The sequence below is a fragment of the Nicotiana tabacum genome, chromosome 3, assembly GCF_000715075.1.
Source record: "Nicotiana tabacum cultivar K326 chromosome 3, ASM71507v2, whole genome shotgun sequence".
In the NCBI taxonomy this organism is placed as follows: Eukaryota; Viridiplantae; Streptophyta; class Magnoliopsida; order Solanales; family Solanaceae; genus Nicotiana; species Nicotiana tabacum.
This window is the reverse complement of record NC_134082.1, coordinates 137,379,958-137,403,681: the sequence shown is the minus strand read 5'-3', so window position 1 is coordinate 137,403,681 and position 23,724 is coordinate 137,379,958. Positions and strand designations below refer to the sequence as shown.

Genomic DNA, 23,724 nt, shown 5'->3' with positions numbered 1-23,724 from the left:
AGAACATTCATAATGCAACTTAATCAAGCAAATAGTCAGTTGTCAAAAATTTCTGACCTTCGTTCCTAAAGTTTCAGCAGATCTTAGAAATACGATCAATATAATTTCAGGATTCTTAAAACCAAGAATCCTATCTTCGAACAAAGGGGTATACGCAATTCCAAAAAAGTAAACCCATATCGTTAAAATGACTTTCCATTGTCTATAAACAATGGAGTGAAAAATAGGAAGGAGTGGCCTATCGGATTGAGGGCGGATAAGGAGAAAGTGGGCTGAAGTTGTTTAAAAAGTGGATACAAATTAAAACTTTAAAAAAAAATGGGTATAGGTTAAATGAGGGCGACCAACCGTGCAATTTTTACATGTTTACCTCATGCTTTACAACTTTTTTACTAACCTTGTAATTAATCAATTCTTAAAATTAAAAGGATATTTAGAGAAAAGGTGTAATTCAATTATTCAACCAACATTTATGCTAAATGATTGTTAAAAGACTTTTTAAACACATAAAGGTTTTTCCTCAACTCATGAAAATAGGAAAACAATATCTAAACACTTAAGTATTTCTTATTTAATGCATGCCTAAAGATATTTTGCTTTTTCTAGCTTGGTAATGGTTCATGTCAATAGAACTATATGCCAATCAACCCAAGGGCATAATATGTAAAATTATAATTTGTTTCTACCAAATTAGTATTATTAAGAATTAATTATGACCTGAGACGGCTCAATGAAATGTTAACCGACTTTGAAATCGATACAAATTGTTCAATTACCCATAAGATCCTTAGTGAATAATTAATTCTTCTTGTTTTTAATAGGTTCAATTAACCATATGTATTTTAGTCGGTCAAATATGTGAATATTTTCTCTTTCGGTGAGAATTCCTGAAAAGGAACCAGAGAGAACAAGCTAGAAAGAAAAAAACAAGTTGGGAGCAAGGTCATTCTAATAACTTCATTATTCAGAAAAAGAAAATAAATAATTGGATCCATAAGATAAAAATTGTTCTTTTGACGGTATTAACATGAAATAAAAAACTTCTTAATTTCATTCAAAACTATGACGCCATCTTTACGTACTCTAATATTTTCTAGTCTTCATTCAACCACCTTTTCTAGAGAGAAGTTAATTCTCAAATTATATTTAAAACTTTCCTCATTTTTCTAATACGTGTATCTTATCTTGGTCACAACTTAAGACCACAGCTAATTATTACGCATTATATATAGTGCGATATTTGGAATTTCATTTGCCTGGTTACAATCAAACAAATCTCCCCATTATGGCAGCTGAAAATGGCAGCACCGCCATTGCACCACCACCTCGCAAAATTGCACTGATCACTGGTATCACAGGCCAAGACGGTTCTTACCTCACTGAATTTCTCATTAACAAAAACTACGAAGTTCATGGCCTTATTCGTAGATCTTCCAGCTTCAATACCCAACGCATTAATCACATTTACATCGACCCGCATAACACCTACAAAGCCCGAATGAAGCTCCACTACGCTGATCTCTCGGACGCTAGTTCTCTTCGCCGTTGGCTCGACATTATCCTCCCCGACGAGATCTACAACCTCGCCGCTCAGTCCCACGTTGCCGTGTCTTTTGAGATCCCTGATTACACTGCTGATGTGGTAGCCACCGGCGCCCTCCGCCTTCTAGAAGCCGTTAGGTCCCACATCTCCGCCACTGGTAGGTCCCACTTGAAATATTACCAAGCCGGGTCATCTGAGATGTTCGGATCTACAGCGCCTCCACAATCCGAATCTACTCCGTTTCACCCGAGATCTCCTTATGCCGTTTCCAAATGCGCTGCGCATTGGTACACAGTGAATTACCGCGAAGCGTACGGGATATTCGCGTGCAACGGGATTTTATTCAATCACGAGTCGCCACGTCGAGGTGAGAATTTCGTGACGAGGAAGATTACTCGGGCCGTAGGAAGAATTAAAATCGGGTTACAAAGCAAGGTGTTTTTAGGAAATTTACAAGCGTCGAGGGACTGGGGTTTTGCTGGAGACTACGTAGAAGCAATGTGGATGATGCTGCAGCAAGAGAAGGCAGATGATTATGTTGTGGCGACAGAAGAGTCCCATACTGTGGAGGAGTTTTTGGAAGTGGCATTTGGGTACGTTGGGTTGAATTGGAAAGAACACGTGGAGGTTGACAAAAGGTATTTTAGGCCTTCAGAAGTTGATAATTTGAAGGGAGATGCGAGTAAAGCCAAGAAAGTGTTGGGTTGGAAACCGAAAGTGGGATTTGAGAAATTGGTGAAGATGATGGTGGATGAAGATGTAGAGTTGGCTAAAAGAGAGAAAGTTCTTGTTGATGCTGGCTATATTGATGCCCAACAGCAACCTTGATCACCTATTGTCGATCGGTTCTATATTGTAGTATTAGATTTCTTTAAATATATTGTGTTGTTAAGAAATAGTAGTTTATTTTGGTGTGATGAGATAATTATTTGTTCTATTTTCATTTTATCATTAGTGGAGTATTTGTTATTTTTACTTACTCCTATAATAATAACAAGAGAGACAGAATATCTTGAGCAGCTCCGCCTTTTCGCCACTTCTCTTTTTGTTCTTTTTTGGCCACTCCGGAAAGGAAAGTGGCGGATTTATGTACTAATTTTTGGTGCTTGAAAATGTTGTTGTTTTGGTTCTTTCACACAATCTTAGAGGACATCTTTCTAGCTTTTTTATTTTTTCACTTTTGTTAAATATTTAATAAATTTGCATGAGTTCTTCTACTTTTTATTAAATTTTTAGAACGGTTGTAGCTTAATTTGTATTCTTTTATCTCTTTCAAGCACTTCTCCACCGAATGTTGTTATACATCAGCGATTCCTCATAATCAAGTGGGAAAAAAATTAAAAAGACGAAACAAGATGGTTGTTTCCTCCTTGTCAAGTGCCAACATAATTTGAATTTAACGTGCTTCAAATGCAATTGCTTCCTGATTCTGATTCATGTGCAATGTATTCCCTTGCTATGTTAAAGCTAAAGATGTATCGAGTGCCAATAAACGAAGAGTTAATACAAGCCCACGAGTAGGGGTGTTCATAAAAATCCGAAAACCCGAACCAAATCAAACCGATACTTTTTGGTTTGGTTTGGTTTTGGTTTTGAAATTTAAAAACCGATCAAATTTGGTTTGGATTTGTTTTTAATTAAAAAAAACGAATCAAACCAAATATAGGAGTAGCTATTTTAAATTTAATATTACACCTATATATATGTATACTTTTATACAAAGTTTTAAAATTTTTATAGTAAATATTAATCGTTTGCACATTTAGTACAGTTCTTTACCTTTACATTCTAGTTTAATTGGTAGTTTTCTTTTGTTAAGTGTAAGAATCTATTTCATGTTAAAAAACAATACTATTTTTAATTGAGTCCTTAAATTATTCATCACTATTTGATTCAATTATCATCAATATATCTTGGTAAATAATATATTTCTCAAGGGGCAATTGATTTGATAGTGTCACGTTAAAAATGTGGTCGCCGAAATGTATGTTTGGTAGTGTATGTCTTATATTTAAGAAAAAACCAACAAATAACCGAAAAAACCGAAAAACCGACATAAACCGAATCAAGAAAAAACCGACTTAATTGGTTTGATTTGGTTCTAATATTTAAAAAACCAATTTACTTGATTTGGTTTTTTTTTAGGAAAAAATCGATCCAAAACACCCCTGCTGTGGACTTCAGTTGCAAACTTGCAACTAATTTCCTGACTGCAATAATTTATTGACTCTACTAAAGCTACAAGTCACTACGCACTACATTACGCGAAATACAATGTGTAAGGTCAATTCCGCGCTGCTACCTTTGTAGGGGACACATTTCAATTGATTTAGTTAGAAAGGAAAAATGCCATATTTGTCCCTTTACTATAATAAATTATCCACATTTGTCCCTAGTTCTACTATCAGTTCAAATATGTCCTTACCGTTAAGAAAGTAGACAAAATTGTCCCTAACCCTAAGAGAGATCCCTCCTTCTCTTTGACTGCTAACTAGGCAAATTAAAAAACTCATACCCATTACCCGATCGAACACATTTCCCTCTTAAAACCCGTTTCTTCTTCCACCCCACCCAAAACGACCTCCAACTACCATCACAATCCTAAAGCAAATGATTTTCCATCAATGTGAAGCTTCCTCAACAACTTCAATGCCTGAGCAAATACCCAGATGATACACCAAATCATCTAGTATTCTTGAGGAGGAAGATTGGCCTCTAGGCCCTTTTGGGGTTCCTAGTATTTTTGGGTTAAAAAAATCTATTTTTTTTTTGTGCTATTGGTTTCCATAGTAACAAGGGTTTTGGCTAATCAGGTCAGATAATAGGTCTTTTGAATTTGGGTTTTTTTAATGTGCCTAGTTGGCAGTCAAAGAGAAGGGTCCCGATGCCACGTTGGATTTCTGTTAGGGTTAGGGACGATTTTGTCTACTCTCTTAACAATAGGGACGTATTTGGATGGATAGTAAAACTAGGGACAAACATGAATAATTTACTAAAGTAGAGGGATAAATCTAGCCTTTTTTCCTAGTTAGAATCTGAAAATACCAAGTCAAATCCATAAAGAATATTGGTACAAGACGAGTACATTTGGTAGTATGTAGTACATCTTTTTTGTCTAAAGAAACTTCTTCATATTAGGTGAAGTAAAACTATGTTCTACCCTCCTGCCCTTAATTCTAAAATTTTCATGTTTATTTCATCGAATGTTTACTACAATGTAGCCTTATTTTAGCATTCAATATTACCTGCCTGATAAGCTCCGCAATTTATTTACAAGGAAAAACTAGAATCAGCATACTATTCTATTTAAACGTCTTTCACCGTCCAATTAAATTCTCAAATTCACACAGCTCCTGAGTGTCCATAGGAAGAGATTTGTCATAATAAAAGGAAAATAAATAAATAAAGCATCAAGGCAATTAATCTTAATATTTCAAGTGCGAATTAATGAACAGTCAATACCAGTTGAGAAGTAGACTGTAGATCCACGTGCTTCCAATGCAATTAAATTCCCTGACTATGTTTCCTGTGCAATTAATTTCCTGAGTGTGCTTGAACTACCAGTCAGTTGGACAAAAGATACAATTGTGGGTCATGATGCTTAAACAAGTTATGTACACCAGGGATAGAGACATTTTATAAGCTCCAACCCAGCCTTCGCACTATTGCCTTTCATCTGCTTCAGCTTGCAGAGTAGTATGTATGCTACTGCAATTGCTTCCTGTATCAGAGGAAGCTGCTGTAAGTGGTTTGATAGACGATCGAAGTGATTCAGGTCCTTCTGCAGCAATCCTCTTGCACAATGCATCACAATTACTGATTACCTCCGTCAACCTCCCTTTTAACTCCCCAAGTTCAACCTGCAAACCATGTACTGCATGCAATTCAAACATTGAGTTAAAAAACAGCATTCCCTTGCTAGATTAAATATCTGGAATCAGATTATCATATGGACAACCATTTAACTTTATTCTAGATCCCCACACTATAGTAACCCTAGTGATTCCCTTGGGCATTTCTACTTTCTTCTACTCTCCGAGATTGTTAATCATAATACCTTCTGATAGACCCAATTCAAAGAAAATACCTTCTGATAGATGCTGTGAGGTGGTTTTCATTGCAGAAACAGAGTAATTGAAACGTTGAAGCAGCTTAACAGCCAACGCATCTGCAACTTCTATCTTGTTCTCTATTTCTTCCTGCAGCAATATCCAAAGAATCTACTTAAAAAATATATCCTAGCTCTTCTATTCACTTGAAGAAGAACTACAACAAACAACAAAAGCTCGAACACATGATGAAGAGCTTCACATGCTAGCATATGTAGGTTAACACCTTGAACATAGGACTTAATGTAATGAAAAGAGCTTCGAAATCCTAGTGTCAAAAAGCCACCTCCAAATTGACTATAACTTTTGATTCTCTTCAAAGGAAGCACTTTGCAAATGGTATACCATCTGTGTAACACAAGCGATACTACGGGAGGTGGCAAGACAATTCTCAACCAAGGTACAATGGAACAAATAATAATGTAGCTGTGATCAAACATAAAACTTTGCACTATCTTTACCCACCTTTTAAAATCTCAGAGTTGATGATGTGCACTTGTTGATTTAAAAGGATAGTCTATCACGGACCTAGAGGGCTTTTAATTTTAATGACCAACTTTGGGAATTTATATGCCCGAAAAGTTGAGGAATATCAAGTAATCAGATAGACAAGATTTTGAGGCAGCTGCTCCTTTACTTGTTAGTTCTAGAATCAAGTTCCAGAGAACCCAAATCAATCTAATCACCCACTTCTACAAAGTAAATACAATTAGGATGATAGGATCAGTAACTGTTTAACAATTCTGAGCATCCATGCAACTTCTATGGCGAACATGATGACTATTGGGGTGATAATCCACCTTCCACCTCATCACCAGCCTCGGCTAACAGTAGTTACCTGACCTTAATTTACTTGCAAGAGCACCATACAAAGTTCAGACCACAGCTTTGACTCAAAAGGATACTGATAAGTGATAACTTCTATCCCCCCCCCCCCCACCTTAATTTTGATGGCCCAAAAAACGACCATGTTTTGAGACTGGAAATTGCACTAAGAATAGATTTTGTTGTGTAATTACATAGTCTAACTCAAACTGACACAAAGGTGCATTTCGTAGACCTGTTCTAGATCCACTTTTTTTAAGGAAACGGTGAATGGCTACTGAAGCGTTGAGTGACCGTTACACATGATAATAACTGAGCAAACCTGTCTTTTACAGATCTTCTGGGCCTTCTCCTCTTGCCACTGGCGATATACAGAGAAGAGCTCAAGTAGAATTTTTGGATCTACACAGCCTACAAGAACAAAGAAAGGAACATCAATATTTCACCAGCAGGATAAGAGAAAACTTCTAATTATTCCTGATGACAATTGTTGAAAATAAAAAATTATAGTGCAACAGGGATTGAAGAAAGTGCTGGTCAAATGCTACCACTGCTGTGATGGAGGGCGGTTGACGGCTATGGGAGCCTGGAAGAGTGGTGGGGATAGCGTTATGTGGACAGCGACATCGGACTGTATAAGGGAGGCGGCTAGAGAGGTGTTAGGGGTCTGGAAGGGTTACTCTGGCGGGCACCGAGGTGATTGGTGGTGGAATGACGTGGTCCAGGGTAAATAGGAAGCAAAGAAAGCGGCATACCTTAAGCTAGTGGAGAGCATCGACGAGGAGCAGAGGAGAGCGAACAGAGAAAGATATAAGGAAGCTAGGAGGAAGGCGAAATTAGCGGTCACGGAGGCTAAGACTGCTGTGTTTGGTCGGCTGTATGAGAAACTGGGGGGCAAAGGTGGAGACAAAAAGTTATTTCGGCTGGCCAAAGCGAGAGAGAAGAAGGCTCGTGACCTGGATCAAGTGAGGTGCATCAAAGATGATAAAGGTCATGTAAGAGACCCAGATTAAGCAAAGATGATAGTCGTACTTTCATAAACTTCTGAATAAAGAGGGGGACGGAAACATCGTGTTAGGGGCAGTGTTGTGAAGAGCGTGAAGCGAGGAAAAGCGACAAACCCCTTTTCGCTTAAAGCGTGAAGCGAGAAGTGAAGCGCTCACTTTTTTGAAGTGAACCGGAATTAAAAAAAATACTAAAATAAATATTACATAGACAACACGTTACACATGTAACTACATACAACACTTGTAACTGCTAATACTAAAAAGTTGGCAGCTAGACTAAGAACGAAAGATGCACCGAAGAAAAAAAAAATTGGCAGCATTTCGCTGCAATTTTAAGGACTGAAACAAAAATAAAAAGAAGAAGAAGGGAATGAGAAAAAGAAGAACTGAAGGGAAAAAAATTTTGGTAGCATTTCACTACTATTTTTAGCACTGAAATGAAAAGAAGGAGGAAGAAAACATACCTTGGCTTGAACTTTAAGAAGAAGAGTGCTGAAAACTGAAACCCTAGTCGTTGCTTGCTCTGCTGCTCGCTGATTTTGTAAAAAAGACTGAGCTTTTTTATTTTTCAGTGACTTAAAAGCGAGAAGCGAGCGCTTTCGTCGCTTCTCGCTTTTTTGGCAAAAGCGGACGCTTCAACGACCTACCTGTTACGCTTCATCCTACTGAAGCGACACAGTGGCCGCCTCGCTTCGCTTCAGCGCTTGCTTCACGCTTAAAGCGCTGAAGCGAGCGCTTTTCACAACACTGGTTAGGGGAATTGGGGCACTCCGAGGGTCACCAATACTTTAGTTAATGTAGGCGTATTAAGGTTGAGGAGGTCGTGGGAGCGATGCGTAAGATGAGTCGGGGCAAAACGACAGGACCAGACGAGATTTCAGTAGAATTTTGGAGGTATGTGGGTAGAGCAGGCTTGGAGTGGCTGACTGGGCTGTTTAATGTTATTTTCAAGACGAAGAGGATGTCAGATGAGTGGAGGTGGAGTACGATGATTCCGCTGTACAAGAACAAAGGTGATATCCAGAATTATAACAACTATAGGGGTATCAAGTTACTAAGTCATACCATGAAAGTTTGGGAGAGGGTGGTTGAAGGTAGGGTAGGAAAGGCGGTGTCTGTATCAGAAAATTAGTTCGGGTTCATGCCGGGTCGTTCTACTACGGAAGCTATCCACCTTATCAGGAGGTTGGTAGAACAGTACAGAACAGAGATAGGAAGAGGAATTTGCACATGGTATTTATTGACCTAGAGAAGGCGTATGACAAGGTCCCGAGGGATGTTCTTTGGAGATGCCTGGAGGTGAAAGGTGTGTCGGTCGCTTATATCAGGGCGATAAAGGATATGTATGATATAGCTAAGACTCGGGTTAGGATTGTGGGAGATGACTCAGAGCCTTTTCCGGTGGTTATGGGGTTACACCAAGGATCTGCGCTCAGCCCGTTCTTATTTGCCCATGCCCTGGCGATGGACGACTGACACATCATATTCGGGGAGGGGGGGTGTCATGGTGCATGTTGCTCGCTGATAATATAGTTCTGACTGATAAAACGCGAGGCGACGTTAATGAGAGACTGGAGGTATGGAGGCAGGCCCTGGAGTCTAAAGGTTTCAAGTTGAGTAGGACCAAGACGGAATATTTGGAGTGTAAGTTCAACAATGTGTCGGGGGAAGCGGACGTGGAAGTGAGGCTTGACTCACAAGTCATCCCTACGAGAGAGAGTTTCAAGTACCTAGGGTCAATTATCCAGGGAGGTGGGGAGATCGACGGGGATGTCACGCATCGTATCGGGGTGGCGCGGGGTGGGGAGGTTAGCGTCTGGAGTCCTATGTGACAAGAATGTGCCACCAAAACTTAAAGGTAAGTTATATAGAGTGGTGGTTAGATCGTCCATGTTGTATGGGGCTGAGTTTGGCCAGTCAAGAATTCACATATCCAAAAGATGAAAGTAGCAGAAATGAGGATGTTGAGATGGATGTGCGGGCACATTAGGCTAGATAAGATTAGGAATGAAGATATTCGGGAGAGGGTGGGCGTGGTTCCCATGGACGACAAGATGCGAGAAGCGAGGTTAGATGGTTCGGGCACGTGGGTGTGAACGGTTGGCTTTGGCAGGTTGGAGAAGAGGTAGAGGGCGACCTAAGAAGTATTTGGGCGAGGTGATCAGGAAGGACATGGCGCGGATTCAGATTTTCGACACATGGCCCTTGATAGAAAGGTGTGGAGGTCGAGCATTAAGGTTGTAGGTTAGGGCGTAGTCGAGCGTTTTTCCTCGTTGTACCAGCTAGTCTGATAGTGTTTTGTCATGGACTGCTAGCGGTTTTTGTTGTGTTTCACACTTTTTTTTTAATTATTATTATTATTGCCCATCCATTTATTTGTTGTCTCTTACGGTGCTAATATTATTTTTCTGGTTTCTGTTGTTGTTACGGATCTATTGTCTCTGAGCCGAGGGTCCCCCAGAAACAACATCTTTACTCCTCCGGGGTAGGGGTAAGTCTGCGTACACTCTACCCTCCCCAGACCCCACTAGTGGGATTCTACTGGGTTGTTGTTGTTGTTGTGGTTGTTATTTTAAGCTTCTTTGGTATCTCTTTAGGTGAAGACCATTCCCTTTTCTTTTGATAAGTTAGACATACCCACCCTTGTGGGTGTGATTACTTAGATAACAAAAGTAAATTGATTAGTTTTGTAGCTTTAGATACTACAAACAAGTTTAGTCATTCAGATTTGCTTAAAGGCGATTAGACTCATCAAAAGGGAGCTAGTTCGATGAAAAGACATGTATATATGATCTCATTCAGGATCTCCAAAATCTGCAGAGATTCCAATAATGAAAATAATAGGGATCATAAACTGGAGCAGCAAATCTGTGGACACTGCCAGAGATGAGGCTTCAGCCAATAGAACCAAATGGAGTATAGGAATGATGGAAAATCTGAATTTGACAAAAAATACTTCAGCCAATAGAACCAAATGGAGTATAGGAATGATGGAAAATCTGAATTTGATAACAAATTGAATATAGGAGAATCTAAGCCTGATTACCAACTTAATATGGGCAGTATTGGGAAAATCATATACACAAGAGAAGCAAGCAAGACAAAGTGGCAATAAATCGTCTACTATCAACCTCGTTCTAGGAGATGTTGTTCTCTATTTTAACTCAAAGACAGCTCTGTGTCTGCTAATTTTACAAACACCCTTCATTTGATGACGTTATATACAGAAAATCTGTGACTTAAGTTGTCGTCATGGGTGCCCAAAGACATTTGGTGATTAACCACTTCATCAGCAAGGTCAAACCTGCCGCTCTCATGCTTAACCCCCAAGTATAATCAAGAATTAAACTGCATAGTATCTTGATGTGTTTAAAGAGCGAAAACCGCAAAAGGCGAAAAGGTCCCGGGGGTTCTAAGCGAAAAGCGAGAAGTGAAGGGCAAACTTTACAGAAAACTAAATAACACCATACATATATGATATTTGGTACTAGAATAATCAAACTTAAATAAGAAACAAACATTTCAACATCCAATATACAACAACATTGATATTAATCCAACTCTTCAAAGTTGATATCAAGTAGGGAAATCACAAGTGACTTAAGAAAGTAGCACATAAACATCTAGGTGTGTCTAAAAGCTTAACACCCTAACCAAAAGAATCATAGTAGAGAAATGAGAACTCATGCCAAACATAATGGACACGGGAAGAGAAAGCACAATATAAGCTAGCACGATCAAGAGAGGAGGGGTAAAACTTGAACCAAATTATGTGTATTAAAGACAATTTTCAGCAAGTTTTGACAAGAGATAGTGAGAACAAAAAGAGAGATGAGAATGTTATTTCGATCAATTGCCTAAGACAAATTATGAGGATACCTTACATTTGGGACAAATTGAAACCTTGACTACACTCATAAATTAGGTATACTAGAGAAAAGGAAGACATGAAAAATCTGAGGATAAAAGGCATGTGGTCCAAATGGTATCACAACATAGTTTTGTAAATGCCTTGAAGAAGTTGGTGTATGGCCAACCAAGTTACTCAATGTTATATTAAACAAAGAGTAGCTTGTTCTGGTATATGACAATGGAGGGAGATATTCAAAGATGTGGAACTGTTGTGTCATTAAAATGAAACTCTGGAAGAGAGCGATAGGCCATAATCTTGGAGACGTTACAAGGGTGAAAACGAATCAATCAGTGTGGCTCTATGCCTAATGTAATATTTGTAGGACGAAATTTAACTGACTCTCTCTACTTCCTTTTTTTCTTCCTTTTATTAAAGCTTGATATATTCTCTTGATTTGTTGTTCATTTGAGGAACTCTAAAGTACTTTTAATGTTGGAGTAACACCACCATAGTCCGCTTGCATCACAATGTTTCAAATATTAGCAGGCACAGGTCAAATACCTTTATTCGAAGAGGACGATGGTTTTCTCACCAGAATGTCAGTCAGGCTACTCTCAGCCGGCAGCGATTTCAGTATTGGAGCAGCCTACTCATAGACGCAACGAATTTAGATAAATTCACACAGTAAGTGATGGCTTAATAGCTAGCAAAACAAATATTCTGAAGTTAGCGAAAGAGAGCTTACAATTTTGAGAGATTTTAGCCTCTCCAAAATAGGATCAACGCCTTCTACACGCTCGGAAACTGTAGTGATCTCATCGATTGGCCTCTGCACTCACGAGAAAATTAAAATTAAACAAGGAAAAAAGCGAACAATTTGAACTGAGATTCATAGAATTTATTGAAGTTGAAAAAGTACTTGTGAGCTGGAGAGAATTGATTCCGATGCACCCATTGATAGGGTACAGCACCTATGTTGAGCAGCGATTAACAACACCTAGAGTTCGAGTGAAATCTTTCCGTCGGACGAACAGAAAAACTGAAATTTTTAACGGCCAAAGCTTCCCCTGTCGTCTGTCTTTTTCTCGGAAGCAGGTGTATGCCGAAAGGCCGTTCATAAATGAGCCTGAGATGGGTCAAAATACTCAATATAGCCACTCTTGTTGGTGATGCCACATGCTGTTATCGATCTGTTTTTCTTTCTCTTTTCTTTTTTCCCTAAAGAATCAATTTTTAATTATTTTCGTACAAGCACTATATGCAAATTTTTCTTTCTTTATTTAATGTGAAGAAATGCAAATTATTCAATCCACACAAGAGTCAATACAAGAAAGATATACTAAGAGACAAGTTTTATTTTCAAAGATTACACAAATGAAAAATAAAAGTTTGTCGCCAAAGAAATAGGAGTATTGTGAATTTAGAGATTAACTGACGCGTTACTGAGGTTTGTTATGGTTATAGATAATAGGCCTATATTAGCTGCGAGCAAAGAATTGGCACACACTTCTGTCAGGTCATTATTTTGTATTTGTTTCCTCTATCAATAAAAATGGTGCCATTTAATTTCATGTACTACTGCTAACACTATACCACAAGCAAATTCTATTTGACGTGGAAGATCATTTTCCAGGTGAGTCAATACGTAGAAAAGATTCATAGAGAACGACTAAACAAGCAGAAGAGCGTGTTCGATACGGGCAAAATGCTAAAAATACACCGGCTTGCACACGTCTTAGCCATTTGTTCGCCATATTCGCTGTCTAGGCAAAGCTATTTGTCACCCAAATCACCATATTCATTTGAATATATTTTGATAAAAGCAAATTACATGATATGTGGCCGTTCTGATAAGATGAATTGGAACTCTGAGACAGAGACAGAGCTAAAAAATGTGAATGAATAGCTATTAGCTGTATATATCCTGCACAGTTTTAAAGTACAAGTTCTTTCATCCACAACACACTTCCCCAACAATGCCTTCTACAAGTTTTGAGGTCCCAATCCAACGTGCATACAGAAGCTATTTTAATGTGCTGTAGCGGTTTGTACCATGTTTAGCCCAATGATCCTTCAGGTCAAGTGGAACAGAGAGGTCATAACCTTGACCAGCAAGACGATTAAGCAATTTACTGAAGGCACCACCACTCATCTTTCTGCCACCCACCCGGGAATAGCGTTTGTTTGATATTTGAGGTAACGGGTACATAGATATGGTAGTTGTGCAGCAGGCTGATTGCCACCCACCATGACCCCATTTGTAGCATGGCTGTGGAGTCCCAGTACAGGAGCAAACTGGCACTGGCATGGCAGACTCATCAAAATTGATTTGGTTCAAACCCAAGTTATCTTTCCATGATGTGAGCTGCATATCTCCCTCCTTATCACTATCCAACTCTTGCAGATTTACCCAATCATCTGATGATGTAGAAATGACCTGCATATTCAAACTTTCTGCGCCAATTTTACCCTGCCTTGGTATCTTGGCTTGCTTATTGTGTCTGCTCTCTTTAGGTCGCCTGACCTTTTTAGGATTCTTTGCTTCAGAAGTATCCGTGCCTTTCAAGTAGCCGGCTGTGGGATCTTCCGTTGAACCATGAGCTGCTTCAGCTATGGTTTTATGCATTTGTTGTTGGTTATAAATGTGCTTTGCACCAGTTTCAGTGTCATTTCCTGGTGAATCTGGAACCACATTGTTGTCATTTATAGAGCTCTCCCCTAATCGAAGAGCAGCAATGGCATCATCTCTTTCTTGTATCGCAGCATTACGCTCTGCAAGAGCTGCATCCCTCTGAAGCATTGCCATGTCTCGCTCTGCAAAAGCCCTTTTTCTCTCCTCTAGTGCCATATTCCGTTCACGGATGGCAGCATCCCTCTCGGCCATGATGGCCATGTAAGTCTTTATAGTAAAGTTATTGTGGTCCTTTATTAAAGAAAGAATCATTAAGCATATACATAATCAGATCATTATAGTTTAATACAGTAGCCTGTTCATGAAAATTATTTTAGTTGCCAGCTAAGTGACAGCATTATGGTACATAAGTAGGTTCTACCAGTTTTCTCTTTGGTTTGTTAATCTAGAATAGGTTCAGTCAGGTCTCATTAATTCGCAGTGGTAAGTGAAGTCTAAAAGATTTCTAAATCAATTACTGATAGTTGCTGCAATTGTAAGATATATATTTAAAGTTCCTTAAATAAAGGTACTTGCAGATTCCTTCTCAGAAATATTTAAACCTTCTCAAAAAAGGTACTTGCAATTTTTTTCTGTTTCTTATGAAAACAAGTCAACATTACCAAACATTCACCTGATACAGAAAAATGCAAAATCCAAATATAATAGTATGGCATCATACCATCATATCATTCAGGAGAAAAGGCAAATGCTAGAAACCCATCTTGAATGTGGCCTTTCTGCAGAAATATAAGAGAAAATACCTTATATAATAATCTCAAAGCAACCAAAGTTGTAGACAAATGAATGCGACACATCAGTCACAAACCCAATATTATTGATTTCAAGCTTTCCTAGAGACGGGAACTTTATCTCATCTCCATCTGTTCTATCTAACATTACTCATGATTAAGTCCCCCCTTATGCCAAGAAATAAGGAAAGCGAACACAGGTTTCCACATAAAAAGCAGTTCTTTCTTTTACCATCTATGACTTGATAGAAACTAGAAAACCATTAAGGCATTTTTTTATAACTGTGATATATCACACAACAGTTTGCGCGTACTTTGACTAATTCCACGGGATACCTGCTACCTCCAACCAGCAACAGGTACCAAATAATTTTGTCCACCTAGTCTTGACCATTAGGCCACACCCTTGGGTGCAGCATACTTCATCTTATATCCCGTGGGGATTAATTCCCAACTCTATAGGCGATTTAGCTAGGGATAGAACGAAATGAAAACAAAAGATCCAGAAAAAATAGTTGAGATTTAAGTTAGTTATTGGTGTACGGCTAAGTGTTGAAATTTAGATAATTTCTAATTTGTCTTGAAAAGGAAAATCATCTATTATCAAAACGAAATAGACTTGAGTAGAACGAAACGGATATAGAATATTGATATATTCAAGCCCTACTAATTTGAGATTGAGACATAGTTGATTGAATATTATGCAAAGAAACCAAGGAAGCAAACATAGGTTTCCCCAACCCAAAGCTAGTCTATTTTCTTTCATAATTACACATCCATCTTGCATGTTGTGACACTCATGTTCTAGATATTTTAGCCTTCGATGCCTAATATTCACTTTCATCTAACATTGTTGTCTCACCAATGTTCTATCGAACTTGTCTTTTACTTAGTTAAGTATCTTTTTATTGCATAGTACCTCTCGTATCATTCCTCCGTTCTATCAATTCTGTTTTAATTGCATGTGTTCCATTTTCATTTATTAAGTGATTCTCCTGAAGTCTGAGCCTAAATATCTGAATACTATAACAAAGCAAAGTCTAGGCTCTATGATATGTGAGCAAGGCTAAGCAAACACTTAGGTTCAACAAGCAGTGGAAGCAACATAGCAAGAGAATAAATTTCGCCAAGTCAACCAAGAAACTTCATTGTATTTCTATAGGTACAACGTGTAAATCTAATGAAACCAATAAAGACCGCCCCTTTACTGTTCAAACAACCTAATCCTTGAGGTCAACCACACCTCTTCGCCTCTTAAATCAACATTTTAGAAGAAGAACTGACTTTCTAAGTGAAATTTTAACGATGCATTGATGTAGAACAAGCTAGAGCAACTCATATCAAATGTGAGATACACAAATTAGATCAGAAGCTAGATTTTACTAGTCGGAGCAAACAAGAATTAGAAACCACCAAAATGCAGTTTGAATTAGCGAAATAGTAGGAAATTGAACAGATCAAACAATAGAAACATGAAATAGGAAACATCATTGGAACTAAGCTTACCAGAGGGAGAGGGGAGAGGAGCTGAGCGAGAATATTGATTACAACCGATGCAGAGCTGAGATTCGATGCCAAAAGCCCTCTTTCTGTTGTCTTTTTATCTTTTCCTCTTTGTTCTTTTTTTTTAAAAATTTTTTTTTGTTCAGCTGATAGATTCAGAAGAAGATGCTTATGCACTATCCAATCTCAAAATTGAGATTTAAACGCCGCCGTTTGTCATTACAGGACGACTAAACTGCGTCGTTTGGGGATTGACTCGTTGCTGGCCTGCAACAACCCGGATCAGGTACCAGGCATGAACAATCATGTTCGAATTTGAGCTGCGTCAATCCCAAGATTTATACGTGAATTACGGAATGGTCCTTAAAGTAAATTGTTTGCGGCAGTTGACCCACTTAACTATATTAAAATATTCAGTATACCCTTGTTACTTCTTTTTCATTTTTAAGATCAAGTGACTGGCTCTTGAGTCTTGACTACTGAAATTCTAATGTGGATGTTTTTACTTCTTTTTTCATTTTAAGATCAATTAACTGGCTCTTGACCACAAGTTATTCTCATTTGTCCCTTTTATTATGCTTTGCCTCTTGATAAAATGAAAGTACTCGTTTAAATGATATAATTGTTTTCATGGGGATCAGTTGACTGAAAACATTATTTAGATTCATTGGATTCACGTATTACTATATATTTAGATAATGTCTTACTTGAGCAACAATAAAGTTGCTTTCAATATAGTCGATTTGAGTTGTATATCCGATGACTCTTCCTTCCAATTTATATCAATCTATACTAGTTACAGAGTTTAAGATAAAAAAAATATTTTTGAAAGGATTAAATATATCCTTCTACTATCCAAAATAATTTAAATTTATTCTTAGTTTCACTATCAGTGTATTTAAACTCCTACCGTTATACTTTTGGTTAAAATTATCCTTAATTCTAATAGAGGGACACGTGCCAGCTTAGTAACAAAAGGACCACCCCCAAGTTTTTACACCTGATCCAATTAAAATCCACCCTAATTTTGTACTCGTACCCGACTCAAATTTCCACTTAAATCGACAAAACCTCAAGAACATCTGATGCCAAAATTCAACAATCTTCCGGCGTCGATGCTGCTTCGGATACATCCGATGCCGAGTTCGGTTTGTTAGACAGATTTTATTTTCCCAATTGACCCACTCTATCATAAACACAATCACAAATCACAAATTTATTTAAGTGTTGACCAACGAAGCAACATGTATAAGGGTTTGATTAATCGGAAAATAAAATTGTTTCCTAGTTCGATGAGGAATTTGTGATTGTGCTTTGTTAGGGGAGACGTGAGGCACAAATTTGATATGAGCAAAAGAAACTTTGGTGATAAAATAAAAAATAAATATATTGAAACCCATCCTAAAAGAACAAGCTTTGGCTGTGGGTATGAAAATTAACTTTTGTGATTTCGAAGACAGTGATAGTTGGGTCTCAAAATTGAAGATAGGTGCTACAAGATGAGCAGCCGCACAAAAAGAAAAGGGGTCATCTTCTTCCACCGAAAGCAGCGGCAACTAAAACACTCACGAACTCATTTTCATTTTTCTCTCATTGTAACAGTTTTCTTTTTAACTCCATTGAACAGTTTTTAACTCCATTAAAGACCTCACATCATCCTAAAATACCATGACCAAAGCTCACTCACACGCAGCGGCTCCGCCGAACCACCCCCATTTCGCCGCCGTGAATTCGATACACCACCATTGCAGCTCTTTTGATTTGTTGGAATTTTGAAGGTTGTTTGAGTTGTGAAGCTACGCATTATTAAAAAACTGATTTCAAACTATTGTTGTTGTCTGAAATTAACTTAGACCAAAATGTTAAGAGTTTTATTTGGAGATATTCTTTTGATTTTTGTTTTTTTGTCAAAACTCATAGTGATAGTGGGGAATTGAGTCCGGTCTGGGTACAAAATTCGGGTGGATTTTAATTGGATCCAGGTGTAGAAACGCGGGGTGGGTCCTTTGTTCCTAAACTGCCACGTGTCCCTCCGTTAAAATTAAGGATAATTTTGACCCAAAGTATAACGGTAGAGGTTCAAACATACTGATAGTGAAACGAGAGGTAAATTTAAATAATTTTTGATAGTAGAAGGATATATCTGACCCTTTTCCGAATATATAATGAAGAAGAATCAACCCAAATAATCGCTCACCTAATTGCTTAAACTAAAAATAGCCGGTGAAAGTATAATATATGCACAATTTATGTATTATGTGTTTATAATTATGTATAATTAACAAATAACTTATATATATGGCTAGAAAAATAAATAATAGATATATATGGCATTTGTGTAAAGATCCCTAAAATGAAATACATATATTTTGTGTGACTATAAATCATTGCATAAAAGTAAAATATTTTCAAATATGAAAAGGGATTTTTTTTTACATGAACTAAAATTGAAATAAATTGAAACAGATAGAGTATACGTAATATTTTTCAAAAACAATTATACGTATATAAGTATATAAGAAATACGCACATGCAATCACAACTCACAAAATAACAAGGGTGTAACATCATGAATTTATCCATTACAACAGTAAAGCATTATAAGAGACGTGCAAAAGAAGAAGAAAAAAAAAACTAATATGTTGTCATTCACTTTAAAAAACTAGAATAGGCCCTGAACATCTTCACTCTCCGCACTTTTTTTTTTTGGTCAACGGACGAACTTATATTGATTTAAATTGTGACATTACAAAGAGCTTGTTGTAATATATTACAAAAATTATAATCAAAATGGTGATCGTTGGAGTGACCACTTTTTAAAAAGGTCGGACGGTAGGACAAGTTGGTTGGGCACGTAGTCTTCACAGATCTTGGGTATGCAGTGCCTTGTTTATCAGCCAAAAGATGTGGTAGCAAAAAACTTGGTGGTTGGGCGAAGATTATTGTGTAGTCTCCCACATTGACAATAGAACCATTCTAAGCAAGAGTATTGTTAGCTTATATGGGTTCACCAAATTGTAGAGTACCTGGTCTTCTACAAGTTTCTGCTGAGAGCACTTAGTAAAGCAGTAAGTAAATGAGGCAGAGGATTTTTACGTGGAAAAATCCCGCACAAGGGGATCAAAAAACCACGACCTACACCTGTAGGCTTTTAACTTTACTAACTTGTAATCTTACCTATTACAAGCCACTTTACAATACTTCCTATTGTAAAGGATTTACTCAACTAACTTGTGGTACCTTTACCACAGGCCACTTTATGACTATCTAGTTACAAAGACTTTTTCTAACTTGTGGTTCTATCACCACAAGCCACTTTGTAATTCTACAATTAAAAAGACTTTTCTTTATGACTAAATCTAGTCACAACCTAAACTCAACGAGTTTAAGGATTTATAAGAGGATTCCTAATTAGTATGCTTCTAAGTAAGCGATTTAGGAGATATAGTAAGTACAATAACAAGGCTACAACTCAACTAGGACAACAACAATCAATCTTTTTGAAACTGGTCCGTAGTGGCGTTCAACCTTGTTCTTCAAGTTTGAGAGGATGATTTTTCTGTTTTTGCAAAAGGCTTGAATGAGAAACAGAAACCTTCCAATGATGTCCATGTATAAGGCTTCATCCGGTACATCTTGATCACATCACTTGAAGTGATGTGAGTGCTTCTTTTGGTTAGAGAATGAGTGGGCTGGCAGTATATTGCAGTACGGCAGAAATAGTGCCGTCAATCACTTCAGTTCCAGCTGTGTCCAAATGACTCTGTACTGCCACATAGGAACCACAGGAGCATCAGGTCCTTGTTTGGTTCCTAGCTCCTGAATCTGTAGCAGTTCATCCTTAGCCGGGATCCGCTCCAGTTTGCAGCAATCCAGGTAGGTCAGGTTCCCTATCTAGTTCTGATCAGTAAGTTTGTTAGATCATCAAAACATAAGGTAAGAGTATATAAGATCTATCAATTTTTCCCTTTTTGATGATGACAAACTTAAACAGTTATAAGTTCACAATTAAGACAGCAAAGAGCAGTGTCAAAGAGTCCCCCCTGAGACGATGCCTTAATCTTTCAATTTTTCAATTCATATATAAGAACTATTTCCCCAATGTGGTTCCCCCTTAGTCCGATACTTTTCCCCCTTTTGGCATCATTAAAAAGAATAAAAGCACAAAGAAGTCCAGGCAAACTAACTCATGCCACATATGTGCACACTAGCATGAGGAAAAATAGAACACAAAGAGAAAGTAATAGACAAAATAAAAGAGGATTTATATTAATAAGTTTTTTTAATATGCCTCTTCCTTTGAAAAAGGATGAGGCAGCATTTGGACTTGATCACGAGAGCAGTAGTAGTAGTACATCCCAACCACACAAAAAAACAACAAAAACTTCCACCAACCATCAACAAGGAAACAAAAAGGAATAGGAACATATCCAGATAACTGATAACTGGTCACTGAAGGGAAACTTAGGGGCACTAGGAGAAAAGGCTTGGAAGATGCAGCAAGTGTCTGGAGAACAAGGTCTATTCGGGCATTTTCTGACTTTTGCTCGTTGAGCAGTTCAGCCTTCAGGTTCTAAACTTGTGTCCTGAGGTCAGCATTTTCTTGGGTCAAACGGATTAGCTCATCATTCGAAATAGGAACCGCTCAGGCTTGCTGGCCTTCCAGGATAGCATTCTTGGCCTTCAATCGACGTATTTCCTCAGCTGCACTGTTTTGGGCATTGATGAGCTAAGACACAGTTGAAGTGCATCCTACACCCCCATATTTCTCAATACACTCGCACTCTTCCAAGGTTGTCTGTGAGAATGTCTGCTTACGGGTCCCTACTTTACCTATTCCCAGTGGAACCTCAAAGTATTTGAACACTTGCGTGAGCAAGAATCCATAAGGAAGCCCGTGATTCATCAAGTTCATGAATACTGCTAGGGCACTGATAACCGTGATTTCTACATGTTTTATACCCATTCTTACCTAAGCTTTGTTCATTAACTGCCATAAATTAGTCCCAAAATGCTTACAAGTTGCGCTTGATTGCAGGTTTGAGCGACAAGATGACAAATACTAAAGATTGGCTAAAAAGGAGTGAAAACTGCCAAGTGTCAAAAAACAACAAAAGGGGGGAACAAAATGACATGTGCGGTCCGCACTGTTTTGTCATGCGGCCGCACAGGAGAGTTCAGAGGCTGGGCATTTTCAAGGTCAACCTGCGCAGTCCGCACTATTTTGCCACGCGGCCGCACAGAAAAGTTCAGAGGCCATGCCATTTTTAAGTCAAGCTGCGCGGTTCGCGCTCCTTTTCACGTGGTCCGCGCCCCTTTTCGTGCGGTCCGCGCCCCTTTTCTTGCGGTCAGCGCCTAAGAGTGTCAGAGACTCAATCATTCAAGGCAAAAGCCCATGCGGCCGTACACCTAATCAGTGCGGTCCGCGTGGATGAAGTTCACACGGCCGCGCGTCACTTTTGTGCGGTCCGTGTCCCCAGTGCCAGAAGCAAGATATGAAGACCCAAAACCCTCCGCGGCCGCGCGTCATTTGTGCGCAGTCCGCGCCATTCTGTGGCCGATCCCATAATATCATATATAAGTGGACGGCGTGCCACACGATCCCATAATATTATATAAAAGTGGACGGCGTGCCACACGATCCCATAATATCATATATAAGTGGACGGCGTGCCACACGATCCCATAATATCATATATAAGTGGACGTCGTGCCACACGATCCCATAATATCATATAAAAGTGGACGCCATGCCACACGATCCCATAATATCATATATAAGTGGACGGTGTGCCACACGATCCCATAATATCATATATAAGTGGACAGTGTGCCACACGATCCCATAATATCATATAAAAGTGGACGGCGTGCCACACGATCCCATAATATCATATATCAGTGGACGACATGCCACACGATCCCATAATATAATTCGAAACATCTGATTTTGTAAGGAGAGTCTCATTAGGGGAAATCAATAACATATCACTCTAACCCGGCAAGGGTACAACTAACAGCCCAAAATATCCCGACAAGGGAGAGTATATATATCGGTCTACACATCCCGGCAAGGGAGTAATCACAACACGTTCTCTTTTTAAAATCCCTTCTTCCTCAACTAACACATTCATGTTCGAGCTAACGCTCCAAAAGTACACCAATCACAATTTTACCTCAACCGTTTACATTATATGAAACTCATCAAATAAACAAGGAGATTGTGTCACGCTATTCGAATTAAAAGCAATTAAGACTCACGGTCATGCTAGATTGCAGTGCATAGATAACCGTCACCATGCCTATACACCGTACTCCACATTAGCAAGTAGCAAATAACATCCTAATCCTCTTCCCTCAAGCCAAAGTTAGAACAAACACTTACCTCGAATGCTCCAAACTCAACTCACGCTTCTAGTATAGCTTTACCTCTTGATTCCACCACCAATCCGCTCGAATCTAGTCATAAGTTACTTAATCACATTAATAATTACTAAATGAATCACTCCCCATGCATGAAAAATAAATTTTTACAAGGTTTTTCCCAAAATGGTCAAAAATACCCCCCGGACCCACGTGGTCGAAATTCGAGGTTCGGATCAAAATCCGGTTACCCATTCTCCCACGAATCCAAATATATGATTTGTTTTGAAATCGGACCTCAAATTGAGGTCCAACTTCTCAATTCTATAGAAAACCTAGGTTCTACCCAAAACACCCAATCTCCCCCATGAAATTTTTTGATTTGAATTTGAAATCATGTTAAAAGATGTCAAGGAATAAAGAAATTAAGTTAGAAATCACTTACCAATCGTTTTGGACAAGAAAAGTTATTTGGAAAATCGCCTCTTAGGTTTTGGGTTTTTGAAAAGTGGATAAAATGACTGAAAATCCCGAATTTATATATATGTTGGGGGCTGGCGCGGACCGCGCAGAAATACACCGCGGCCGCGTGGTTGCCTGTGCGGACCGGGCGGAAATGTACCGCGGCCGCGCCGAGGGAGGGAAGAAGTGGGCTCTCTGAACCCACCCAGCGCGGACCGCACTGATTTGGCGCGCGGCCGCGCTGGTCGACCTGGCTACCGACCCTCTGAACCCCCACCATGCGGACTGCACAGAAAAGCACTGCGGTCGCGTGGCTGCCAGCGCGGACCGCGCGGAAACGACCGCGGCCGCGATGGGCCTGCAATACCTGAACCTGCTGATAATTGTGATTTCAACATGTTTTATACCCATTCTTACCTAAGCTTTGTGCATTAACTGCCATAAATTAGTCCCAAAATGCTCACAAGTTGCGATTGATTGCAGGTTTGAGCGACAAGATGACAAATACTAAAGATTGGCTCAAAAAGGAGTGAAATCTGCCAAGTGTCAAAAAACAACAAAAGGGGGGAACAAAATGACTTGTGCGGTCCGCACTGTTTTTATCACGCGGCCGCACAGGAGAGTTCAGAGGCTGGG

At 38.8% G+C, this 23,724-nt stretch overlaps 3 protein-coding genes across 3 annotated transcripts; 1 reads left to right on the top strand and 2 right to left on the bottom strand.

Moving 5' to 3' along the window:
- Positions 1–1,188: 1,188 nt before the first annotated feature.
- On the top strand, positions 1,189–2,562 carry LOC107810228 (GDP-mannose 4,6 dehydratase 1-like). The gene has a single exon (XM_016634985.2). It carries the CDS (start codon positions 1,286–1,288, stop codon positions 2,369–2,371), a length of 1,086 nt encoding a protein of 361 aa, XP_016490471.1. The 5' UTR covers positions 1,189–1,285; the 3' UTR covers positions 2,372–2,562.
- Positions 2,563–5,018: 2,456 nt separating this feature from the next.
- LOC107810227 (uncharacterized) lies at positions 5,019–12,529 on the bottom strand. The gene is made up of 6 exons (XM_016634984.2): positions 12,257–12,529; positions 12,083–12,166; positions 11,899–11,983; positions 6,800–6,888; positions 5,631–5,742; positions 5,019–5,417 (listed from the first exon to the last, which is right to left on the bottom strand). Exons 1-6 carry the CDS (start codon positions 12,290–12,292, stop codon positions 5,206–5,208), a joined length of 618 nt encoding a protein of 205 aa, XP_016490470.1. The 5' UTR covers positions 12,293–12,529; the 3' UTR covers positions 5,019–5,205.
- An 805-nt stretch (positions 12,530–13,334) lies between these two features.
- Positions 13,335–16,423, bottom strand: LOC107810225 (barley B recombinant-like protein D; the record flags this gene model as incomplete). The annotated part of the gene is given in 3 exon segments (NM_001325856.1): positions 13,335–14,260; positions 14,691–14,748; positions 16,267–16,423. Coding segments are annotated over 2 exon segments (906 nt in total). The 3' UTR covers positions 13,335–13,360.
- Between the last annotated feature and the right edge of the window lie 7,301 nt (positions 16,424–23,724).

What these genes read in the sequence shown, in the direction of transcription:
- LOC107810228 (XM_016634985.2), top strand. Translation starts at nt 1,286, where the DNA reads ATGGCAGCTGAAAATGGCAGCACCGCCATTGCACCACCACCTCGCAAA.
- LOC107810227 (XM_016634984.2), bottom strand. Translation starts at nt 12,292, where the DNA reads ATGGGTGCATCGGAATCAATTCTCTCCAGCTCACAA. An exon ending in AGAAGATCTGTAAAAGACAG is followed by an intron (nt 5,743 to 6,799) that starts GTTTGCTCAGTT and finishes ATATTGCTGCAG; the next exon opens with GAAGAAATAGAGAACAAGAT. An exon ending in CTCACAGCATCTATCAGAAG is followed by an intron (nt 5,418 to 5,630) that starts GTATTTTCTTTG and finishes AATTGCATGCAG; the next exon opens with TACATGGTTTGCAGGTTGAA.